We start from the raw sequence: 18939 nt of genomic DNA on the forward strand, positions 1-18939 counted from the left end.
AGCCGGAAAGGATCACAAGGGTCCTCGGATCAAGTCCGAGGAGCCCATTCTCAGAAGTGGCAGCATGGCGGGGCTTTAAACGTTTAGGCCCAGTCCATTTTCCACAGGGACCTTTCTGAAATCCAGACCGGACCATCGCCCCGTGACCAAGCCCAAGCTTTTCAAGCCCACTCTCTACAAATCGTATTGTAAGGGATCTCTCCCGCGTGAACCCAAAAATGTCACTGGGCCGCGCAGGAATCGTGTCCTTACAATTGGCGCCGTCTGTGGGAAAGCATGCGCGCTTGGCGCAGGTGGCGGTGGAGTCAACTCTCTACTAAGTAAAAATTCACGGAGCTTCCTCCGTCTCCTTTGACGTGCAGCTGTTGTTCCGACATAAACTTCTGCTAGGGGCTACGCCTTGCAGCGCCCATGGCGTAGGCAGCCCTAGGGGCTCTTGGCCTCAAGCCGGCTCTCCCCGCCCTGATCTAGGGGCTTACATCCGAAAAACAAACAAATACAAAAAACAAATCTCAAAAGCTTTGGACAGAACCAAGGTCTTGCATGGTCCTCGGACTCAAACCTATGGGGAAACCAAGCACAAGAGATCAAAATCAAAAGTTTTGGACAGAACCAAGGCTTTGCATGGTCCACGGACTCAAGCCTGTGGGGAAACCAAACACAAAAAATAAATCTCGTAAGCTTTGGACAGAACCAAGGTCTTGCATGGTCCTCGGACTCAAACCTATGGGGAAACCAAGTACAAGAGATGAAAATCAAAAGCTTTGGACAGAACCAAGGCTTGCATGGTCCACGGACTCACCTGGGGGAAACCAAGCACAAAAACAATCTCAAAAGCTTTGACAGAACCAAGGTCTTGCATGGTCTCGGACTCAAACCTATGGGGAACCAAGCATAAGAGATCAAAATTCCAAAAGTTTTGGACAAAACCAAGGTCTTGCATGGTCCACGGACTCAAGCCTGTGGGGAAACCAAGCACAAAAAAAACAAATCTCGTAAGTTTTGGACAGAACCAAGGTCTTGCATGGTCCTCGGACTCAAACCTATGGGGAAACCAAGTACAAGAGATGAAAACCAAAAGCTTTGGACAGAACCAAGGCCTTGCATGGTCCACGGACTCAAGCCTGTGGGGAAACCAAGCACAAAAAAAACAAATCTCGTAAGTTTTGGACAGAACCAAATCTTGCATGGTCCTCGACTCAAGACCGTATGGGGAAACCAAGTACAAGAGATGAAAATCAAAAGCTTTGGACAGAACCAAGGTCTTGCATGGTCCACGGACTCAAGCCTGTGGGGAAACCAAGCACAAAAAACAAATCTCGTAAGTTTTGGACAGAACCAAGGTCTTGCATGGTCCTCGGACTCAAACCTATGGGGAAACCAAGTACAAGAGATGAAAATCAAAAGTTTTGGACAGAACCAAGGCCTTGCATGGTCCACGGACTCAAGCCTGTGGGGAAACCAAACACGAAAAACAAATCTCATAAACTTTGGACAGAACCAAGGTCTTGCATGGTCCTCGGACTCAAACCTATGGGGAAACCAAGTACAAGAGATCAATATCAAAAGTTTTGGACAGAACCAAGGCCTTGCATGGTCCACGGACTCAAGCCTGTGGGGAAACCAAACACGAAAAACAAATCTCATAAACTCTGGACAGAACCAAGGTCTTGCATGGTCCTCGGACTCAAACCTATGGGGAAACCAAGTGCAAGAGATAAATATCACGAGTTGTGGACAGAACCAAGGTCTTGTATGGTCTTCGGACTCAAACCTATGGGAAAACCAACTACTCGTAAGGAAAAACTACATTACGTAGAATTTGGATTCATCTGAGGAAAGCTCTCCACTCGCCATTGGGTCAGTTCCCAAATTGCGGGGATTCGCAAGTCTGCTCTTATATCTGCAGCACCAAGGGAATCGACGCGACGTAGGGCAATACGTCCTCTGAGAAACGATTTGAGTTCTTTACCCTCCGTCAACTCCTCGGACGGTACTCATATTTATCACAGAATATTCAATTGTTATCTTTGCTAGTTTCCTGAGTTAAACTTGCTATGAATTATTGCCGTAATGTTTGGTAGTGTTGGTACATTAGAATTGATTGGATTATGTTTCAAAACTTCCTGCTCTAAGTATCATTGAAGAAACAAACACAGGGAGCACACCCTTCCACAAAATAATGTTGCCAAAAGAGCAGTATTCAAAATAAGTAGGCAAAATTTCCTTTTTTATTAAAACAAAGAAACAGTACAGCATACAACAGAAGCTGAAATCAACTTGTGATAAAACTTGCTACATGATAGAAAGGAAAGTTGCAAGAAAGCAAGAGAAGGCCGAGGAGGTAGCACAGACGAGAGGTTGGCTACTGCTTCGAGGCCTTGTCCCTTCCCCCATGCTTTCGCATGCCCATAGCTCCGGCAGCAAAGGAGCCCAACTTGAGCCTCACGCCGCAGTGGGAGGATGCAGGTAGCACAGAGGAGAGGTTGGCTACTGCCTCAAGACCTCGTTTCATCCTCTACGCTTTCACGTGCCCGAAACTCAGGCAGCAAAAGAACCTGACCTCAGGCTAACACCATCTACAAAGAAGGTGCAGGGAGCCGGAAGTTGGGGAGCCCCCGCAGAAATTTGCCGGCTACAAGGTAGACAGTGCTGATGGTGGAAATTCCTTCTTCGGACATACCAAAAATCTGGCATGACCAGAACCTGCTTCGGATTTTGACTAAAAGCGTGGGAAACACCCTCTCCCCTCTGTCATAAGGGAATATCTCTTTGAATCTACGCCTTCGTTGCCCGTATATCACTCTTCTGAGCCTTAGGAGAACGTGGCGCCTTTGCGGCGGAGAGAGTTTTTCTTCCCCGACCCTCGTCTCAAACATGACTTACTGCGGAAGGGAGCTGAAGGAGGAGACTAAGGAGCTGGTGCCTAGGCAAAGAAACTTGCTCTCTTATTTATTTGAGGAGATAGGGTGGTGGCATTTAATTAGCGCAGCTTCCCAAGGAACGCTACAGACAAAACGTCTCCAGCTCGACTTCCAACAAACCTCTGCAACGACAAGACTAAAGGAGCCTCGTGGAGGTGCACCTCGAACATCGGGACACCCAAAAGTGCCGCGTGGCCAAAGACTATGGAAATATCTCCTGATCTGTGGGCCTAGAAAATTCGCGGCCCATGCCCCTGCTACATGATAGCCCACGGACTACGGCCCACGCCGGGTAATAACTAATGCCAGGGACAACCTCCTGCCCGGCTGCGTACGGGGTACCTAAGGAGAGGGAATGAAACAGAACCAAGGCCTTGCATGGTCCTCGGACTCAAGCCTATGGGGAAACCAGGTATAAAAACTATTATTATTACAAGTTTTGGACTGAACCAAGGCCTTGCATGGTCCTCGGACTCAAGCCTATGGGGAAACCAAGTATAAAAACTATTATTATTACAAGTTTTGGACTGAACCAAGGCCTTGCATGGTCCTCGGACTCAAGCCTATGGGGAAACCAAGTATAAAAACTATTATTATTACAAGTTTTGGACTGAACCAAGGCCTTGCATGGTCCTCGGACTCAAGCCTATGGGGAAACCAAGTATAAAAACTATTATTATTACGAGCTTTGGATAGAGTCAAGGTCTTGTATGGTCCTCGGACCCAAACACGGCATCAAACCTCCAGTTCTCTCCTCGGCCAGCATGTACAGAGAAGTAAACAGTCAGGCTTCTTCTAAACTCATCTTCAAGGTCTCTTCAGTCTCTGTCTCAACATTGCTCATATCGTGACAAGAACCTCCTTCGGAAAAGGATGAAGAACAAGGGAGAAGAACTGAAGGAGAAGGAAGAAGAATTGAAGGAGAAGGAAGAAGAATTGAAGAAGATGGAGGAGATGAATGAGGAAGATGGAGGACATGAGTAAAGAAGGAGGAGAAGAAGAGAGTAGGGATGAAAAGAAAGAAAATGAACAAAAGAGGGAAAAGGGAAGGCACCAAGACGGAACTGGTGCTGGGAAGACTATAAGAAGAAGGTGGAGGAGGGCACCGAGGAGCAAAAGAGGGAGAAGCAGAAGCACTTAGCCCCTGCCTCAGCCCTGACTCCTAACACGTTGGTGCCATATTAGGTACGCTCATGAGGAGCCGGGTGGTGCTGATATTGGGTATTCTCGACTCAGTCACGCCAAGAGTTCGGCGTGATGAGCCCCTGCTTCGGATTTTGGCTAAAAGAGAGGCGGGACGGATCTTAAGTCTGCGCCACCCTTGCCCTGATCGAGCCATTTCAAGTTTTATCAGAATACGGTGTCTAGAGGAGGGGCATGATTTCTTCATCATTTGTCGTGATCTCATAAGAAGGGAAGGGGGTTAGTACGAAAGTGATGGCCTCCTGCTTGCCTACTTATAGGAAGAGCAGAACGGATGGCATTAAATGTATTCAACTTTCCCAAAGAATCTGAAGAAAAAAGAGGCGTCCGTTTCACTTCTCCACCTTATCAAATGAGCCGCCGGATATAAATGAGCCTCGTTAAGGGGATTCATTAAGGGCGCGTCTGGGACATCCAAGCGGCAGGAGCAGATTCCGAGCGGATTAAAAGGAATCCCTCAAAAACCGCCTAACTTCCTAGGAAACCGCTCACATAAATGCGGGATCAAGCTAAATGGGCCATATTAAGGGCCCGGGTTTGCCAAAACCCTCCTTTCCAATCCGGAATTCGGATAGAAGGGTTTTGAGGGGCTATTGTGGGGCCCAACAATTCGTGGACCAGGCCCATTCACCCTTAGAGAGTCCGAGGGCCCAATCCGAGGAGAATTGTAGCCCAAGCTCCATGACGCAGAGCACAGACCAATTTTGGGAGGCAGCCGAGGACAGTCTAGTCCTCGGCAGGCCCATAATCCCCCAGAATAAAGGGACAAATTCGGGAGGAAATCCAAAATACCTTGGGGCGATTACCCTAAATACCCTTCTGGATAAGGCCCAATGCCTGACAGAACCGTACTCTGCAGCTTTATCAAGTCATCCCCAACAATTCCGGGATTAGACTGATGGGACCAATGTCAGTATTTGTAAAGACTGACCCTACACGTGGACGAAGGACATCGAACGCACGCTAGTATAAAAGGAGAAGTAAGTGAATCTAGTGGGAGGGGGAGGAAAAGAGAAAGACTTCATGAATAAGATCGCCGGAACGATCCATGCAGAGAATAGAGAAGGTCCTCCGTTGGACAGCCGGAAAGGACCACAAGGGTCCTCGGATCAAGTCCGAGGAGCCCATTCTCAGAAGTGGCAGCACGGCGGGGCTTTAAACGTTTAGGCCCAGTCCACTTTCCACAGGGACCTCTCTGAAATCCAGACCGGACCATCGTCCCGTGACCAAGCCCAAGCTTTTCAAGCCCACTCTCTACAAATTGTATTGTGAGGGATCTCTCCCGCGTGAACCCAAAAATGTCACTGGGCCGCGCAGGAATCGTGTCCTTACAAGCTTATTAGCTTTACTATTGTCTTTTTAATGGTATAATACAAAATATTGCAATTGGAAAAAATGTCAATATGCAGAATTGCACAATATTTTTAAGGCATTAAATGTTTATTTATTATTTTTCCTTTTCTTTAGATGATAATGATATTAATTACAAAATTTTTATCATCATACACTCTTAGCGTAGTGATCACTCCACAAGTCTAAATTTTTGTTGGGTGAGGGGGATAAGGGACATGGTTCATGTCTCCAGGAGATTCTATGTTGAATAAAAAAAAATTAAAAAATATAAAATTAAAGAATCTTCGAAACCTAACAAAAATGTTCAAAATATTATTTCTCTTTCACACTAAAACTAACACTATTCTAAAATGGCCACATGTTCATCTTCTATCCCATCTTGTGTTATGCATAAGAAGGTAGTTGCTCAACATCATCAAAAATATTGTGTGTTTTCTATTTTATAATTGAATATCTTATTTTGAGTGGGGCTCACTCTAATGATTTTTTTTAAAATTCCCAAAAAGGAGCAAAAGATGGTATTATAATTGAAGCTATTGGTTCCATTATAATGTTAATCCACCTACTGACACACATAAACTCACACTTAATTGTACAACATGCTTAGCTATCAACTTTTGATTGGATTTCAAGACTTACACATGAAACTACCATGAATACTTGCTGGAAAAAAAAGAAAAAAAGAAAAGAAAAAAAAGAACATTAGGTGCTCCAATTACAAGATAACCCTTAATTATATTGTGAATATGGGTCTATAGTTGGGTGTGTCCCTTGAATTATCCTTGTAGTGGTTAAGAATTGTGTAATTTAATAGCATTACCTGGTTTTTTGTATTAGGAGAATAGGGTTGGAATCTCCCCTCCTCATTCATTATAAAAATTGAGTTATAAATAAATAAAAGATTTTATCATAGTGCATGTGATTATTCTGTTTGTCATTAGGAAAAAAAGGAACTTGGCGATACGTTGCCTACTACTGTTGCTGGTTCACTTAAAAATAATCGTATGCGCAAAGAGCTGAGCATTGACATTCCAATAGTCATGGAAAATGATCTTATGTGCCACGAGTCGATCATTGATGTTTCACTAGCCATGGAGCCAGCTTGGTGGCCCGAGTGTTGCATCTACAGGGCCCCCAAGAAACTTCGCGACGTAAATAAAGAGGCGTACACTCCAAAGCTAATGTCAATAGGCCCTTTTCACTATGGTGGAAAAGAACCAAGAGACAAGGATGGTGAAAGAGAACAAAGGGAAATGGAAAAGCTGAAAGTGGGTTACTTAAAGAAATTTTGTAATCGAACTAGGAAATCCCAAAAGGAAATAGCAAGGATCATTGAAGAAAACGAAGAAAAGATTCGCCGTTGTTACTCAGAAAGCTTTGATATTTGCCATGAAGATTTCGTGAAAATGGTTCTATTGGATTCAATATTTATCATTGAGCTCTTCTTGAGGAGTTACATGGAGGAAGAATACGAAAATGATTATATATTAAGTAAACCATGGCTAAAGCTAGGCATAAGTCATGACTTGATATGACTTGAGAATCAGCTTCCATTTTTTATCCTAAAGGAGTTACACAATCAATTTTCCAAGTCTGAAGAAAACAACAATATTTCCTTTCGTAGGCTTGCATGTGAGTTTTTTCATCTCACTGACAAGAATTGATCGAGAAGGAAATAAAACATTTCACAGATTTGAACAGATACTTCTACTATCCATCTACCCTCAAAAGCGGAAATGGCATCATTTCTGATCTACATAGTGCAACAGAGTTGTACGAGGCAGGAGTGATATTCAGAACAAGTGAAGAGGGAAGAATGTTACTTGACATTCAATTCCCAAACATGCCCTTGAAAATATGTCCATGCTTCAATTGCTCATGGCTCTTAAATTGCTTACCATGCTTGAAGTACTTTCCTTGCTTGGAAGGAACTCAAACTTTCCTGTATGTTCCTCAGTTTTTGGTACAAGACAAAACTGAAGGCCTTTTTCGAAACCTCATGGCCCTGGAACAATGTCATTATCCATCTGAAGCTTACATATGCAATTATATATGTCTCTTGGATTATCTTATCAACACTAGAGAAGATGTGGAGCTGCTCGTTGATTAAATGATTATAATTAACATGTTAGGCAGCAATGAAGCAATTGCCACAATGGTAAACAAACTTGGGACTTGAAATTGTGGAAACGAGTTCCTGTTATTTTGGTCTCGCTCAAGAGCTTAACAAGCACTATGACGAATGTTGCAATCGTAATATGGGAAACTTGAGAAGTAGCTATTTCTCCAATCTTTGGAGAGGCACTGCAACTATTATTGGTCTTATAGTCCTGGGGTTCACTCTTTGGAATTTCATAAGGCCTTACGTATACGTACGTCATTAAAAAGATTCAAAACATGAGTTGTGATCAGTATCTGTTGGAGTGTATTGGGTTTGGTTTACATGTTATGAATTGCTTCTGAGATTGTCATTTTTTATCCTATGATACCCTTTGTTCCTAATTACTATATAACTGAGTATGTATTTCAACCAATAATGTTTTATCTACTGTTATTTCACTTTACTACTGAATGCTAATAATAATGTCATTGTTTCTTGTAAGGTTAATGCCTACAATTGATTATTCTTTTAAGAATAACTAGCTAATGTTCGGCGTGTTGCACGTGCATGTTATCAGTTCATTTTGAAAATTTTAAAAAATAAATTATTTCTCTGACTTATTTTAATAGGAACTCATTTTGAAAATTATAAATTAAACAGTCTAATTTTGCCAAAATTTAATTTAGTCATGCAACCTCCGATATATTTTTCATTCTTATAACTTCTTCCATTTTTAACGTAGTCCTTTTGTCTTATTCCATTACAATATGCCGTTACCCCTTATATTCTTACAGAATTTGTAGCCCGGCAATTAAAGAATAGAACTTCATTTTAAAAAGTAATGAAAAACGGTTTTGAGTTAACTGAACAAGCAAGTACAAAACGAATTTAAGTACAAATTGCGGGGTGTGTCAACGGAGAAGAGATTGTGTATATAGAATGGATCAAAGGGGATAGGGTTTATCTACAAATCATTCGAGCTTAACGAAATTGTTTTACTAGTTTTTAGATTTCAAAACGATATAGTTTTCAGGGAAGTTAGTAGAAACCCACTTAACGAAGTAGATATAAGGACTACATTGATAAAAATTTAAAGTAATAGGACTGAAATGAATAAATCAAAAGTTATATGACTAAATTGATATTTAGATAAAGTTGGGTTTAATTTGTAATTTGACTGCTCATATATAATACTTACTGGGTGTTACAATAATTTAGGAATCGATTTCAATTACATCACAGGTCACTGGAATAGAGGTTTTTAAGACTAATATAGTTAAGAATATGAATGTATTTCTTAAGTGGATAGACAAATATTTTTATTTTTTTACTAACTTAAGCACACATTTAATAGTTTTTTAATTATCGATTGCATATGTTATTTAATATTCTCTCAATCTCATATTGGTAGACCTGTTTATAAAATCCCACTTTTTAAGAGTACATCATTTAATGCACTATCTTGTACATAAAATGATAAAAATGTATAAGTTTCCAAAAGTACTCTTCATAATTTAAACTTTAGTGAAAGAGGGGTATTTCCTTTTTTTAAATAAGTAAAAAGTGCACATTAGGAAATTTATTTATTGAATTCTCAAAGATGGTTTTATTTTGGGACATTACAAAATGGAATAGAGGATTTGGTATCGTCTACTAGAGTGAGTATATTTTCTTTCCCTTATGCTTTGATTTTGTTTTCATTGTTTAATTTTAAAGTAGCTAATCTCAAGTATGAATACCATAATCCTAATAAGTTGTTTCCCATATGAATTAGTGCACCACTGATACATAATCAATAAGTGAAAATAGCCAACAACCTTGTAACTTAACTAATTGACACTTCTTAATGTTTTCAATATTGAAGACCATCTAGAACTCAAATTCCCCCAACCCCAAGTATCAAAATATTAAAAAAAAATTAAAACAAAAGTGTGGGGGGATAAACATGAGCTCGGGCCAAGAGCAAAGGGCCCAACAGACCATTTCTCAAAAGATGGGCCCAGCTCAAGGGTGTGGATATGAGTAAAGAGGCCTATGGAATGAAAGATAACTCCTTGAGGCAGATCTTGTGGAGGCCTGGGCCAACCACCATTACCAAGGTCCACTACCGAGGTAATAAGAAAAACATTTCCCTTATCACATAGGCAAGGAACCACAAGCAACCAATTCCCCCCTTTGGATTGAGATGCCACCTTCCATCAAGTTCACCTCGAAAAACACCATGAAGAGATAAGAACCACTAGAATAGTCACCTTTACATTAATGAGACATTTTCACCTAATTGCTTCCATATTAAATGCTAATTGACTGGCTTGAATAGTGAAAACACCCCCAAAGTCTTATTTCATTATAAAAGAGAACAGAAGGGTAATGGGACAAGTATCCCTCGAATCTAGCTGGGACTAGAACAGTTGGGAGAGAGGAAATGAGAAATTGTCTATAAAATGAGGGGAAGTGCAATAGAAAATGGGATTCAGGAAAATTGAGAAAAAAGACTTAGAGAGAGAGAGAGAGAGAGAGAGAGAGAGAGAGAGAGAGAGAGAGAGAGAGAGTTGTAATAGTAGAATAGGTCTAAGAGTTCTTAACTCTCAATCTTTCCCTTTGTACCTCGGGAAAGTTGTTCTTATATCAATAATAGCCTTTTTTTTGTGCCTTATCATCTCGCAATCTATTTTTTAAATCTCCCATTGTGGAATTCTTGCCCTTTTTATTCTAATAAATTAATTGTGTAAGTCATCTACTTTGTCACTATCTTCACAGTGGTTGATTTTGACCCCCACAATAAGCATTTACCTATTAAGTTACACAAACTGTAATTTGAACCAAGGTTGTAGTAGCCTAAATTTGTGTTATATCACAACTTAAATTTTTTTTTTTTAGTGAATATGTATTTTGACCAATCCATCTTGATTAAAAAAAAAATTTTCTTAAACTCTTCTTACTTCCAAACGTTCAAAACAATTATAGATTACTAGATCTTATCTATAAAATGTTTAAATTTAAGAATTTTTTGTAATTTAAAATTATGCATAAAAAGAAGTTTATGAATCGAATAATAAATAAAATTTGATTGGCATGACATTTGACATGCGTGTTAACAATTTAGTGAATATGTAACCTAACGGTGAGACTTTCAAAATATTATTTGAATTAAAATTTATTAGTTGATGCAATATTAAGAATGAGTTAGCCAATATCATGCGTAATACATGATTCATTTTGAAACATATTGCTAGAAATTATATTATGTCACATGCACAATACATATTTATGTTATAATATTTAGAGAATCAACTTTAATTATATACATGTCATTAATTAGAAGAGATAATCAAGAATATGATCTAATTGCTTGAGTGAATTGATAATCATTGAATTATTTTAACTAATTTAAGTCTACAATTACCTATATATTTTTTATTTAATGCAAGTAATTTAAAAAAAAAAAAAAATCTTTTGTTGTACATTTCTTCTTTTGTTGCTAAAGCAACTTAATTTAAGTAAGAATGTCATATTTCAAATCGATTGTTTTTTGACAAGAGTCTTGTACCTCAATTGGTATCTCTTGATATTTCATACAAGAAGACATCCATAATTCAAATCCCTCTTCCTCCATTGTAATTATCAAATAAAAAAATTATTTCTTCTATAATTATTAGAAAATTAATAAAAAAATTCATTTTACATAAATAATTAGTACTATACCACCTATAAATAATTAAGACATTAAAATAAATGCATTTACATTATGAATACTTTGTTTAATCACGTACAACAAATTTAGGCAAGTATATTGTAAGCTCATATATATTTTAAAAGTAAAAATTTAGGAAATGTAAATTTTTAATATTAATATAGTTAAAAATAGGTTAATTATCATTTTGGTTCTTAGTGTTTATTTTATCTATCAAAATGGTCCCTAACGTTTCAAATGTGTTAATTTGGTCTTTAACTATTTAGTATATATTGTGTTGAAATAATTTTTATCATTAAATGGCGGATAAATAATACTATAAAACCAAATCAAAATTTCAAATTAAAAAGATCAAACCCAATGGCGTGGGGATTGGAGAAAGAGATCAGACCTCCGGGTGCCAAATTAATTACATTTTACTAGGGAAGAAGTTGTTTGAGATTGGTTGTCTGTATTAAAGAAAGTGTGACTTAGTACGACAGTGCCTAATCTTTTATTTGTAAAAATCTATTATTAGTGGAGGGCACGTTTGCACCACTCATTAGTGATTAAATTTAATTATCTTACGAAGATGGTTGACTCACGTGACACTAGACTGACTAGTGAATATGCTACATGCGTGAACCGTAGCAACAAAAAATCTTATTCCTAGAGGAAAAAGCTACGGCGAAAAGGCAAGTATTATTGGTTTGCTTTTGCCTAATAATAAAAGTTAAAAACTATGGCAATAATGCAATGATTATATAAAAAAAAAAAAGAAGGCAATAATGCAATGCAATTTCCATTACACCAGTGTCACCATCATGGTTGGTGATTTGAGAAAATCATTTGGCATCATAATATATTAATTATTAAATGGAAGCGATATCCATCTCAATCTATATCATACATATATACATATGGGAGATGATATGCTCGATCACAAGCAGCCAAAATATGGTGGTTCTCTTTTGAAATCCTATTATTTGTTTTCGTCTTGTCTCATTCCTTGTATTTTGATGATTCTGGAATGTAAATTGTTATTCTGATACTACTTTTGTAACTTTATTATACTTGTACTAAGCTAATGGGCACTTTCTTTCACTTTTACTTATTGTAATATCATTTTTCGATTTTAAAAAAAGAAAAAAAGTCATTAGTCTGATTCATTTTCCACATTCATAAATGCCAATAAAATTGAATAAATAATTGTTACACTTTGATTAGAGTCAAGTTGAGACAAATTGTTACCTAACCATGAAAAAAGATAAATAATAATCAGTTAAATATAATATTTGTCTTTGTTCAAGGAAACTGTCATTTGATCCTTATCCTTATCAATTAGCTTAAGTGCACAGTCTGGAACTTGAACCTTTCCCATTAGTGCGTGTCAATTCATTAAGTGTTGAAAACTCGAAATTCCCAATGAAAATTTGACTATAGGGGTAATCACGCAATGCTTTACTATATGGGTTTTCAGAAAAGCCCTTTATCTTTTGCCTACGCACGGCGTGGGGAACACATGGAATATTTTTGCCCCTCCCTTTTTGCAAAAGCACAATGCGATGTGTTTCACTTTCATCATCATTCGGCAAAAATCAAAAAATAGAAAATAAAATAAAGACTTTTTTTTTTTTTTTTTTGAGAATGAAGAAAATAAGGACTTCATGCTGCAGTAAATATATACTATGAACTTTTTTCGGTACGTGGAAATTTTTTAGCTAGAGTAACAGTTCAGTGGGTTGGTGGTTTCTATAAAGAAAGACTTCGTCCTTTAGTCGATATATTAGTATCATATTAAACTATTTTAGGTACGTGAATTTTTTTTTTGGCAGCACTTACCATCACTTTATACAGTATTAAAAAAAAAAAGATTTTACTAGAATACTTTTAAAGTATATATTAGTAAATTATTTTTTAAAAATTTTTATAAATTTTTTTTATAATAATTAAAATATGTCCTAAGAACATACATTAATTAGACTTGATAAAAAATATGTAAGATTTACACAATTTTATTTGCTATTCAACTTTTTTTATTACTATTTATGAATTTTATTATATTTTTTATCACTATTAATGAGCCCTGTCACTTTTTGGTAACATTAATTTTAAAAAAGAAATGTTAACGAGTGTCTTTAGAGGATTGGTTAATAATTTATATAAAGAAAGTTTTTATAAAAAATAAAAAAATAAATAAATTATTAATAAGTATTCTAAAGACACTCATTAATAACATCCATTTTAAAATATATTAATAAAATTTTTAATATATATAAATAAATCTAAATCATGCATAGTTCTCATTTATTTTTTCTACAATGAATCAATAGCAACGTACTATGGTGATAGGTCTAGCCACCGTGATTATTGCTTCAACAGCCTAAGTGTCGGCAATAGTTAAAAAACCAATGGCAACGTACCGTGGTGAAAGCTGTAGCGGTCATGAATATTCAATATTCCTCAACCACCAAACGATGTTCAGACTTGAATTTAAATATTGTAAACATAATTGTGGTCAGTGACGGAGCCAAGATTTCAGTTTAGAGGAGACAAGATTGAAAAAAAAAATACTAAAAACAAAAGTAATCTAAAAATATTAATAGATAATAAAAACAAAATAAATAGAGAATTGTAACTACAAGTATATATTCATATTATTAAAACAAAGAAACAAAAATGATCAATCATAGTTACTAACAATCAAAGTGAGAAATTAATTTAAATACATAAAATTTAGACATAATTTGATTGCTTAAAATGAATTAAAAAAATAAATCAATCTACAAAAGTTAACTATGGAACCTATTAATTGAATTGTCATACAAAAATAACTTTTTCATAATAAATTTTATGATTGTTAAAATAGTGGACTGTGACTTGTGAAGAAAATAAAATAGTGGGTTCATTAATATAAGTTGTTCATCCTTTACAGTTAACTATTTTTATAATTGTGAAATTTATTGTAAAAAATGTTATGTGTATAGCATTATAATTATAATAAGAAAAGAAAAGAAAAATTAGAATAGGAAAGAAAAGTACCGTAAATAGAAGAATGGATGGGACAAGATCAAGACTACTTGAAATAAATACTACTTAAGAATAGTAAAATAGATGAAAGTGTGATTGCATGTGAGAATTGAGGAGCCTTTTTTTCTTTTCTTTCTTTCTGGTGTCAGGGCTGTTTCATAATGGTAGGAGTGCTTTTTCCATTTTTTTCACTGACAGAGAGCAAACTACGGCAGTTGCCCCCTCTCAACCACCCCCCCCCCCCCCCGGCTCCGCCCCTGATTGCGGTGAAAAGGTCATTCTACCCTGAAAAAAAAAAAAAAAAGTAAACATAGACTTAGATCTCTGGGTTTTAAGTCACGTGGTGATTGGTGAAGTGAAGGGCAGATGAAATTTCCGTGGAAGTTAATGCTCCGTTTGTTCGGCTTGCAGTGGTTAAATCTGAATATGTTTTCTTTTGACTGTAAATTAATTTTTTTTCTAAAATTGTGTAAACATTTTACCTCTAAATTATGTTTAGGTAGACGTAAAATATTTTTCAATAAAAAAAACATTTTTAAGGGTTTAATTGCGTTTTTGAAAATGCTTTTAAAAGAATGTTTTAAGTTTTTGGCCATGTTCCTGAAAATACTATAAAAAAATTTCTAATACTTTTCCTCATTTTTCTCATCTCCTAAGAACGTATATAATAAAAAATAGATTAAGGAGAATTTTAGATCAAAAAAAATTTGTTATTCGTGACAATGGCAGCGACGGTAGTAGGTGAACAGAGCCAAGGGTGTCGTAGTTGGGTGGCTAAAAGTGAGAGGTAGAGATTCAATTGATGAGTTTTTGGTGAGATAGAAAATGCCTTACGATAAATAATAAACAATTTTCCACCAAAATTGTCTTTATTTTACAGTCAACGGAAAACAACAATTTATTTGTCAACCAATTTCAATTGCTCCAAACACTCATAAATGCGAAAATATTTTTCAAAAATCAATTTTCATACACAAAATTAAAAAATTAATAAAACATTTTATAAACATTTGATGGTTTGATTGTGTTAGACCACCAACTTCACCCACCAAACTATCTGCACTGACTATCGAATTAGTGACTCCAGTGACTAAATTGTTGGTTTTATGAGTTTGTATTTAAAAAATTTTACATATCATCAAACACTTAAAAATATTTTAATTGAAATGTTTTCATTTGAAAGTATTTTATGGCTAAATAAATGGAGTGTAAGCTCAAATATACTAAGTTGAAAAACAAAATATGCAAAATATAAATAAAATGTTGAGATAAAGACGGTCATAGGTTAGCTAATAGTTTTATTTAGCAAAAAAAAAGTTATCTAATGTGTGTTACTTGTAATGTAATCGTATGGGTTATTTTTATGATTTTTGCAAAGAATTTCATTAATAATTTTATATCTTTTAAAGTTCGAAAGAATTTAATTAGTTTAATTAGTTACGCTTTCTAACCGCCTATAATTTAAATCCTCTTTTTTGCCGTCAATATAAAATAAAATGTTAAATAAAGCTAAAGACAAGGGATGTCCATTTTTGTCCTTTTGCAGATGCATGATTGTTTTATGCTTTTTCCTTGAGAGAGAGCTTTTTACCTATGAGAGAGAGAGAGAGAGAGAGAAGAGAGCATGCTATATATCAGTAAAGAAGAGTAAAGAAAATACTAATTAGAAAAAGAAAGGAGGAGCTTAGATGATCTGAATCACACAAGATTTTCTTTAGCAGAAATATTTGCAGGTTCTTTATTCTCTTCTTCTTTTTTCACTTTAATTATGTTCTTCATAGCTTAATTTTGTTGAAAATATTCTTAATTGTTGAGTTCAGTTCATTGATATAATAGCCAATATGGTATTTTCAGATTCTTCGCTAACTGAGATAAAATCAGATGTTGTACTGCTTCTTTTAATGCAGAAATTTTTTTATTTCTTTCTTTCAATTATATATATACAAAGAAGGGTGATCATATACTTGGATTATCATATAACATGTTGTGCCTTTTGATGCTTACTAAATTCCTTTTTTTCTTAGCCAAAAAGAAATAAAGCTTGCTTGTCTTTAAGAATATACTTTCAGTTATAGACTTATAGTACCGTGTTTCTACATGGTTTTATACCCAGATAAAGGTCAAAAAAGATGACCTTTAAGGCTTTAACAGGTACTGGAAGACTAATCAGTACTTGGTTCTTACACAATTTTTAGACTTTTAAATTTTTTATATTTTATTATCATCATAAACTGCTATTATAAAGCTCCGAACTTTACCATTGATGAATCAAAATGGAAACTGGTGGCAATTGTGCATGCCTATGGAAATATGTTTTGTGGGTTAGATTGACTGAATTCTATGGCTAGTAATAATTGTTTTACTTGTCTGTCACTAGGGAAAGGAAAACCAATGGATCCCCCTGATGCAAATCATGTTTCCAAGAAAGAACTTAAAGGTAAAGAGTTGGTCATTGACATTCCACCAGACCTGGAGCCTGCTGAGTGGCCTGAGTGCTGCATCTACAGGGTTCCAAAGAAACTGCGCAGAGTAAACAAATATGCCTATACTCCTAAGCTAATCTCCATAGGCCCTTTTCATCACGGTAATGAAGATTTGAGGGAAATGGAAAAGCAAAAATTGAGATATTTTAAGGATTTCTGTTCTAAAAATAACAGGAGCCAGGAGGAACTTGCAAGCATCGTTGAAGGGAAGGAATTACAAATCCGCCATAGTTATGCAGAGGCCCCTAAACAAGGCAAGAATCAGTTTGTAAAAATGATTCTATTGGATGCGATCTTTATAATTGAGCTTGTAGTGAGGAATTATGAAACGCCAGAAGAAGAACAAGATGATCATATATTAGGCAAACCATGGCTGAGAAATGCTATACAGCTAGACTTGATATTGCTTGAGAATCAGCTTCCGTTTTTTATTCTGGACGATTTATATAAATTCGTCTTCGATGATTCTTCAAGTTGCAACCATCACAAAGAAGAGCAACAAAAACAAAATGAAATCCCGAACAAATCATATGTTCCCTTTCTTAAGCTTTGCCGCATCTACTTCTCTTGTTATGAGAAGAAGCAGTTAAAGTCCAACAGAACTAGGGAAGTGAAACATTTCACTGATTTGATAAGAAATTTTCATATTGCAGATAACTTGGACCCTACAGGAAAGATTAGACATCTATATTGCGCAACAAAGCTTGATGAAGCAGGAGTGAAATTCAAAGCTGTTCAAGAAAGAAGCTTGCTTGACATAAAATTCAGAAAGGATAGGTGCTTGGAACGCTGCCCATTTTGTAATTGCTCATGGCTTTTGAATTGCTTACCATGTATGAAATGCGTACCATGCTTTGAGCAAATGCAACCTTTCTTGGAACTCCCTGTCTTTGAAGTAGGAGATGCAACTGAATGTGTTTTCAGAAACCTCATGGCCTTGGAGCAGTGTCATTATCCCAAGCAAGCTTACATCAGCAGTTACATTCTGCTATTGGATTATCTTATCAACACTGAGAAAGATGTGGATTTGCTGGTTGAGAAAAAGGCTATTGTTAACCGGCTTGGCAGTGATGAAGCAGTGGCGAAATTGGTTAACAAACTTGGTCATCAAATTGTGGAATGTAAATCTTGTTACTTTGATCTCAGTAAAGAGCTTAATGGGCACTATGAAAACTTCTGGAATCGAAATATGGCATCCTTGACAACAGTATATTTCCGCGATATTTGGAGAGGCACTGCAACAGTAGTCGGACTTATAGTCCTTTTTTTAACCGTCTGGAACATTTTCCTCAGGCATTACGTCAAGTTCAAGTAGATTCAAAAGCTTCTCTCACTCTTGTATTACACATTGAAGTTTGCTTTGCTTTGAATTGCTACGAATTGGGTTTTAATTTATCTACTTTAGCTTGTGATATCTTCTGCTACTATTTATCCTCAACTCATCTGTATGAGGAGTTGCCTCTAGGATTAACTTGATTTGGTGGTAGTAGTAGTAGTATGTACTATTAACTATTAAGCAAAAATTAACGTTATGAATTTAAGATTGGTGCCCTCCACTTGAACACTACGACATGAGCAACTTGAGTGTTTGTTTGTTTTGGAATAGCTTATCTAGCAATTATATTTTACTAAAAATGTGTTAAAATATATTTGTATATTGCAAAAATTTGAAAGAGTGAAAAGATACTGAAAAAGGTAAAAATTTAAAAAGCTAAAAGGTAAAGCTAATGCCTGGTATATTAATATTGAAAAGAAGCAATTAAGAGCTTATACCTGAACTACAGAATGCTTGTTTCTTTGGATAGAGGCTGGTACAGCTAGATCATCAAAGCTTTTGTGCCAATCATGTAAATTATAATAGATGTTGAAGTACAAATATAATCCAAATTAGTTTTTAATTGTTATCTAATTTTGTATAATGTTTTCAATTTAATTATCTTAATTTTGATATTAAATGACCTACACTTCGCCTAATGGATTCTTGTTGCTCAAAGGCCCAGCCACTAGACCACCAATCTCAATATGCTTTATAGTCCTTAAAATTCAAATACACAAATAAAAAGTTAAAAAAGAAAAAGAAAAAATGATGTCTCAAGTGGTATGGTAGCGACCTCAAATCTTAGCATCCTTCATATTGTCTTCTCTTTAATCTATAACCACAAGTCGAATGCT

The 18939-nt window shown here is 36.0% G+C and overlaps 1 protein-coding gene across 1 annotated transcript; it reads left to right on the forward strand.

Annotated features, from left to right (window-relative positions):
• Window positions 1-15850: 15850 nt before the first annotated feature.
• LOC115987824 (UPF0481 protein At3g47200-like) lies at window positions 15851-18334 on the forward strand. Its single transcript, XM_031111429.1, has 2 exons — window positions 15851-16017; window positions 16662-18334. The coding sequence occupies exon 2, from the start codon at window positions 16676-16678 to the stop codon at window positions 18080-18082; it is 1407 nt and encodes a 468-aa protein (XP_030967289.1). The 5' UTR covers window positions 15851-16017; window positions 16662-16675; the 3' UTR covers window positions 18083-18334.
• Window positions 18335-18939: the final 605 nt, after the last annotated feature.

Source organism: Quercus lobata, chromosome 4 (genome assembly GCF_001633185.2).
Source record: "Quercus lobata isolate SW786 chromosome 4, ValleyOak3.0 Primary Assembly, whole genome shotgun sequence".
In the NCBI taxonomy this organism is placed as follows: Eukaryota; Viridiplantae; Streptophyta; class Magnoliopsida; order Fagales; family Fagaceae; genus Quercus; species Quercus lobata.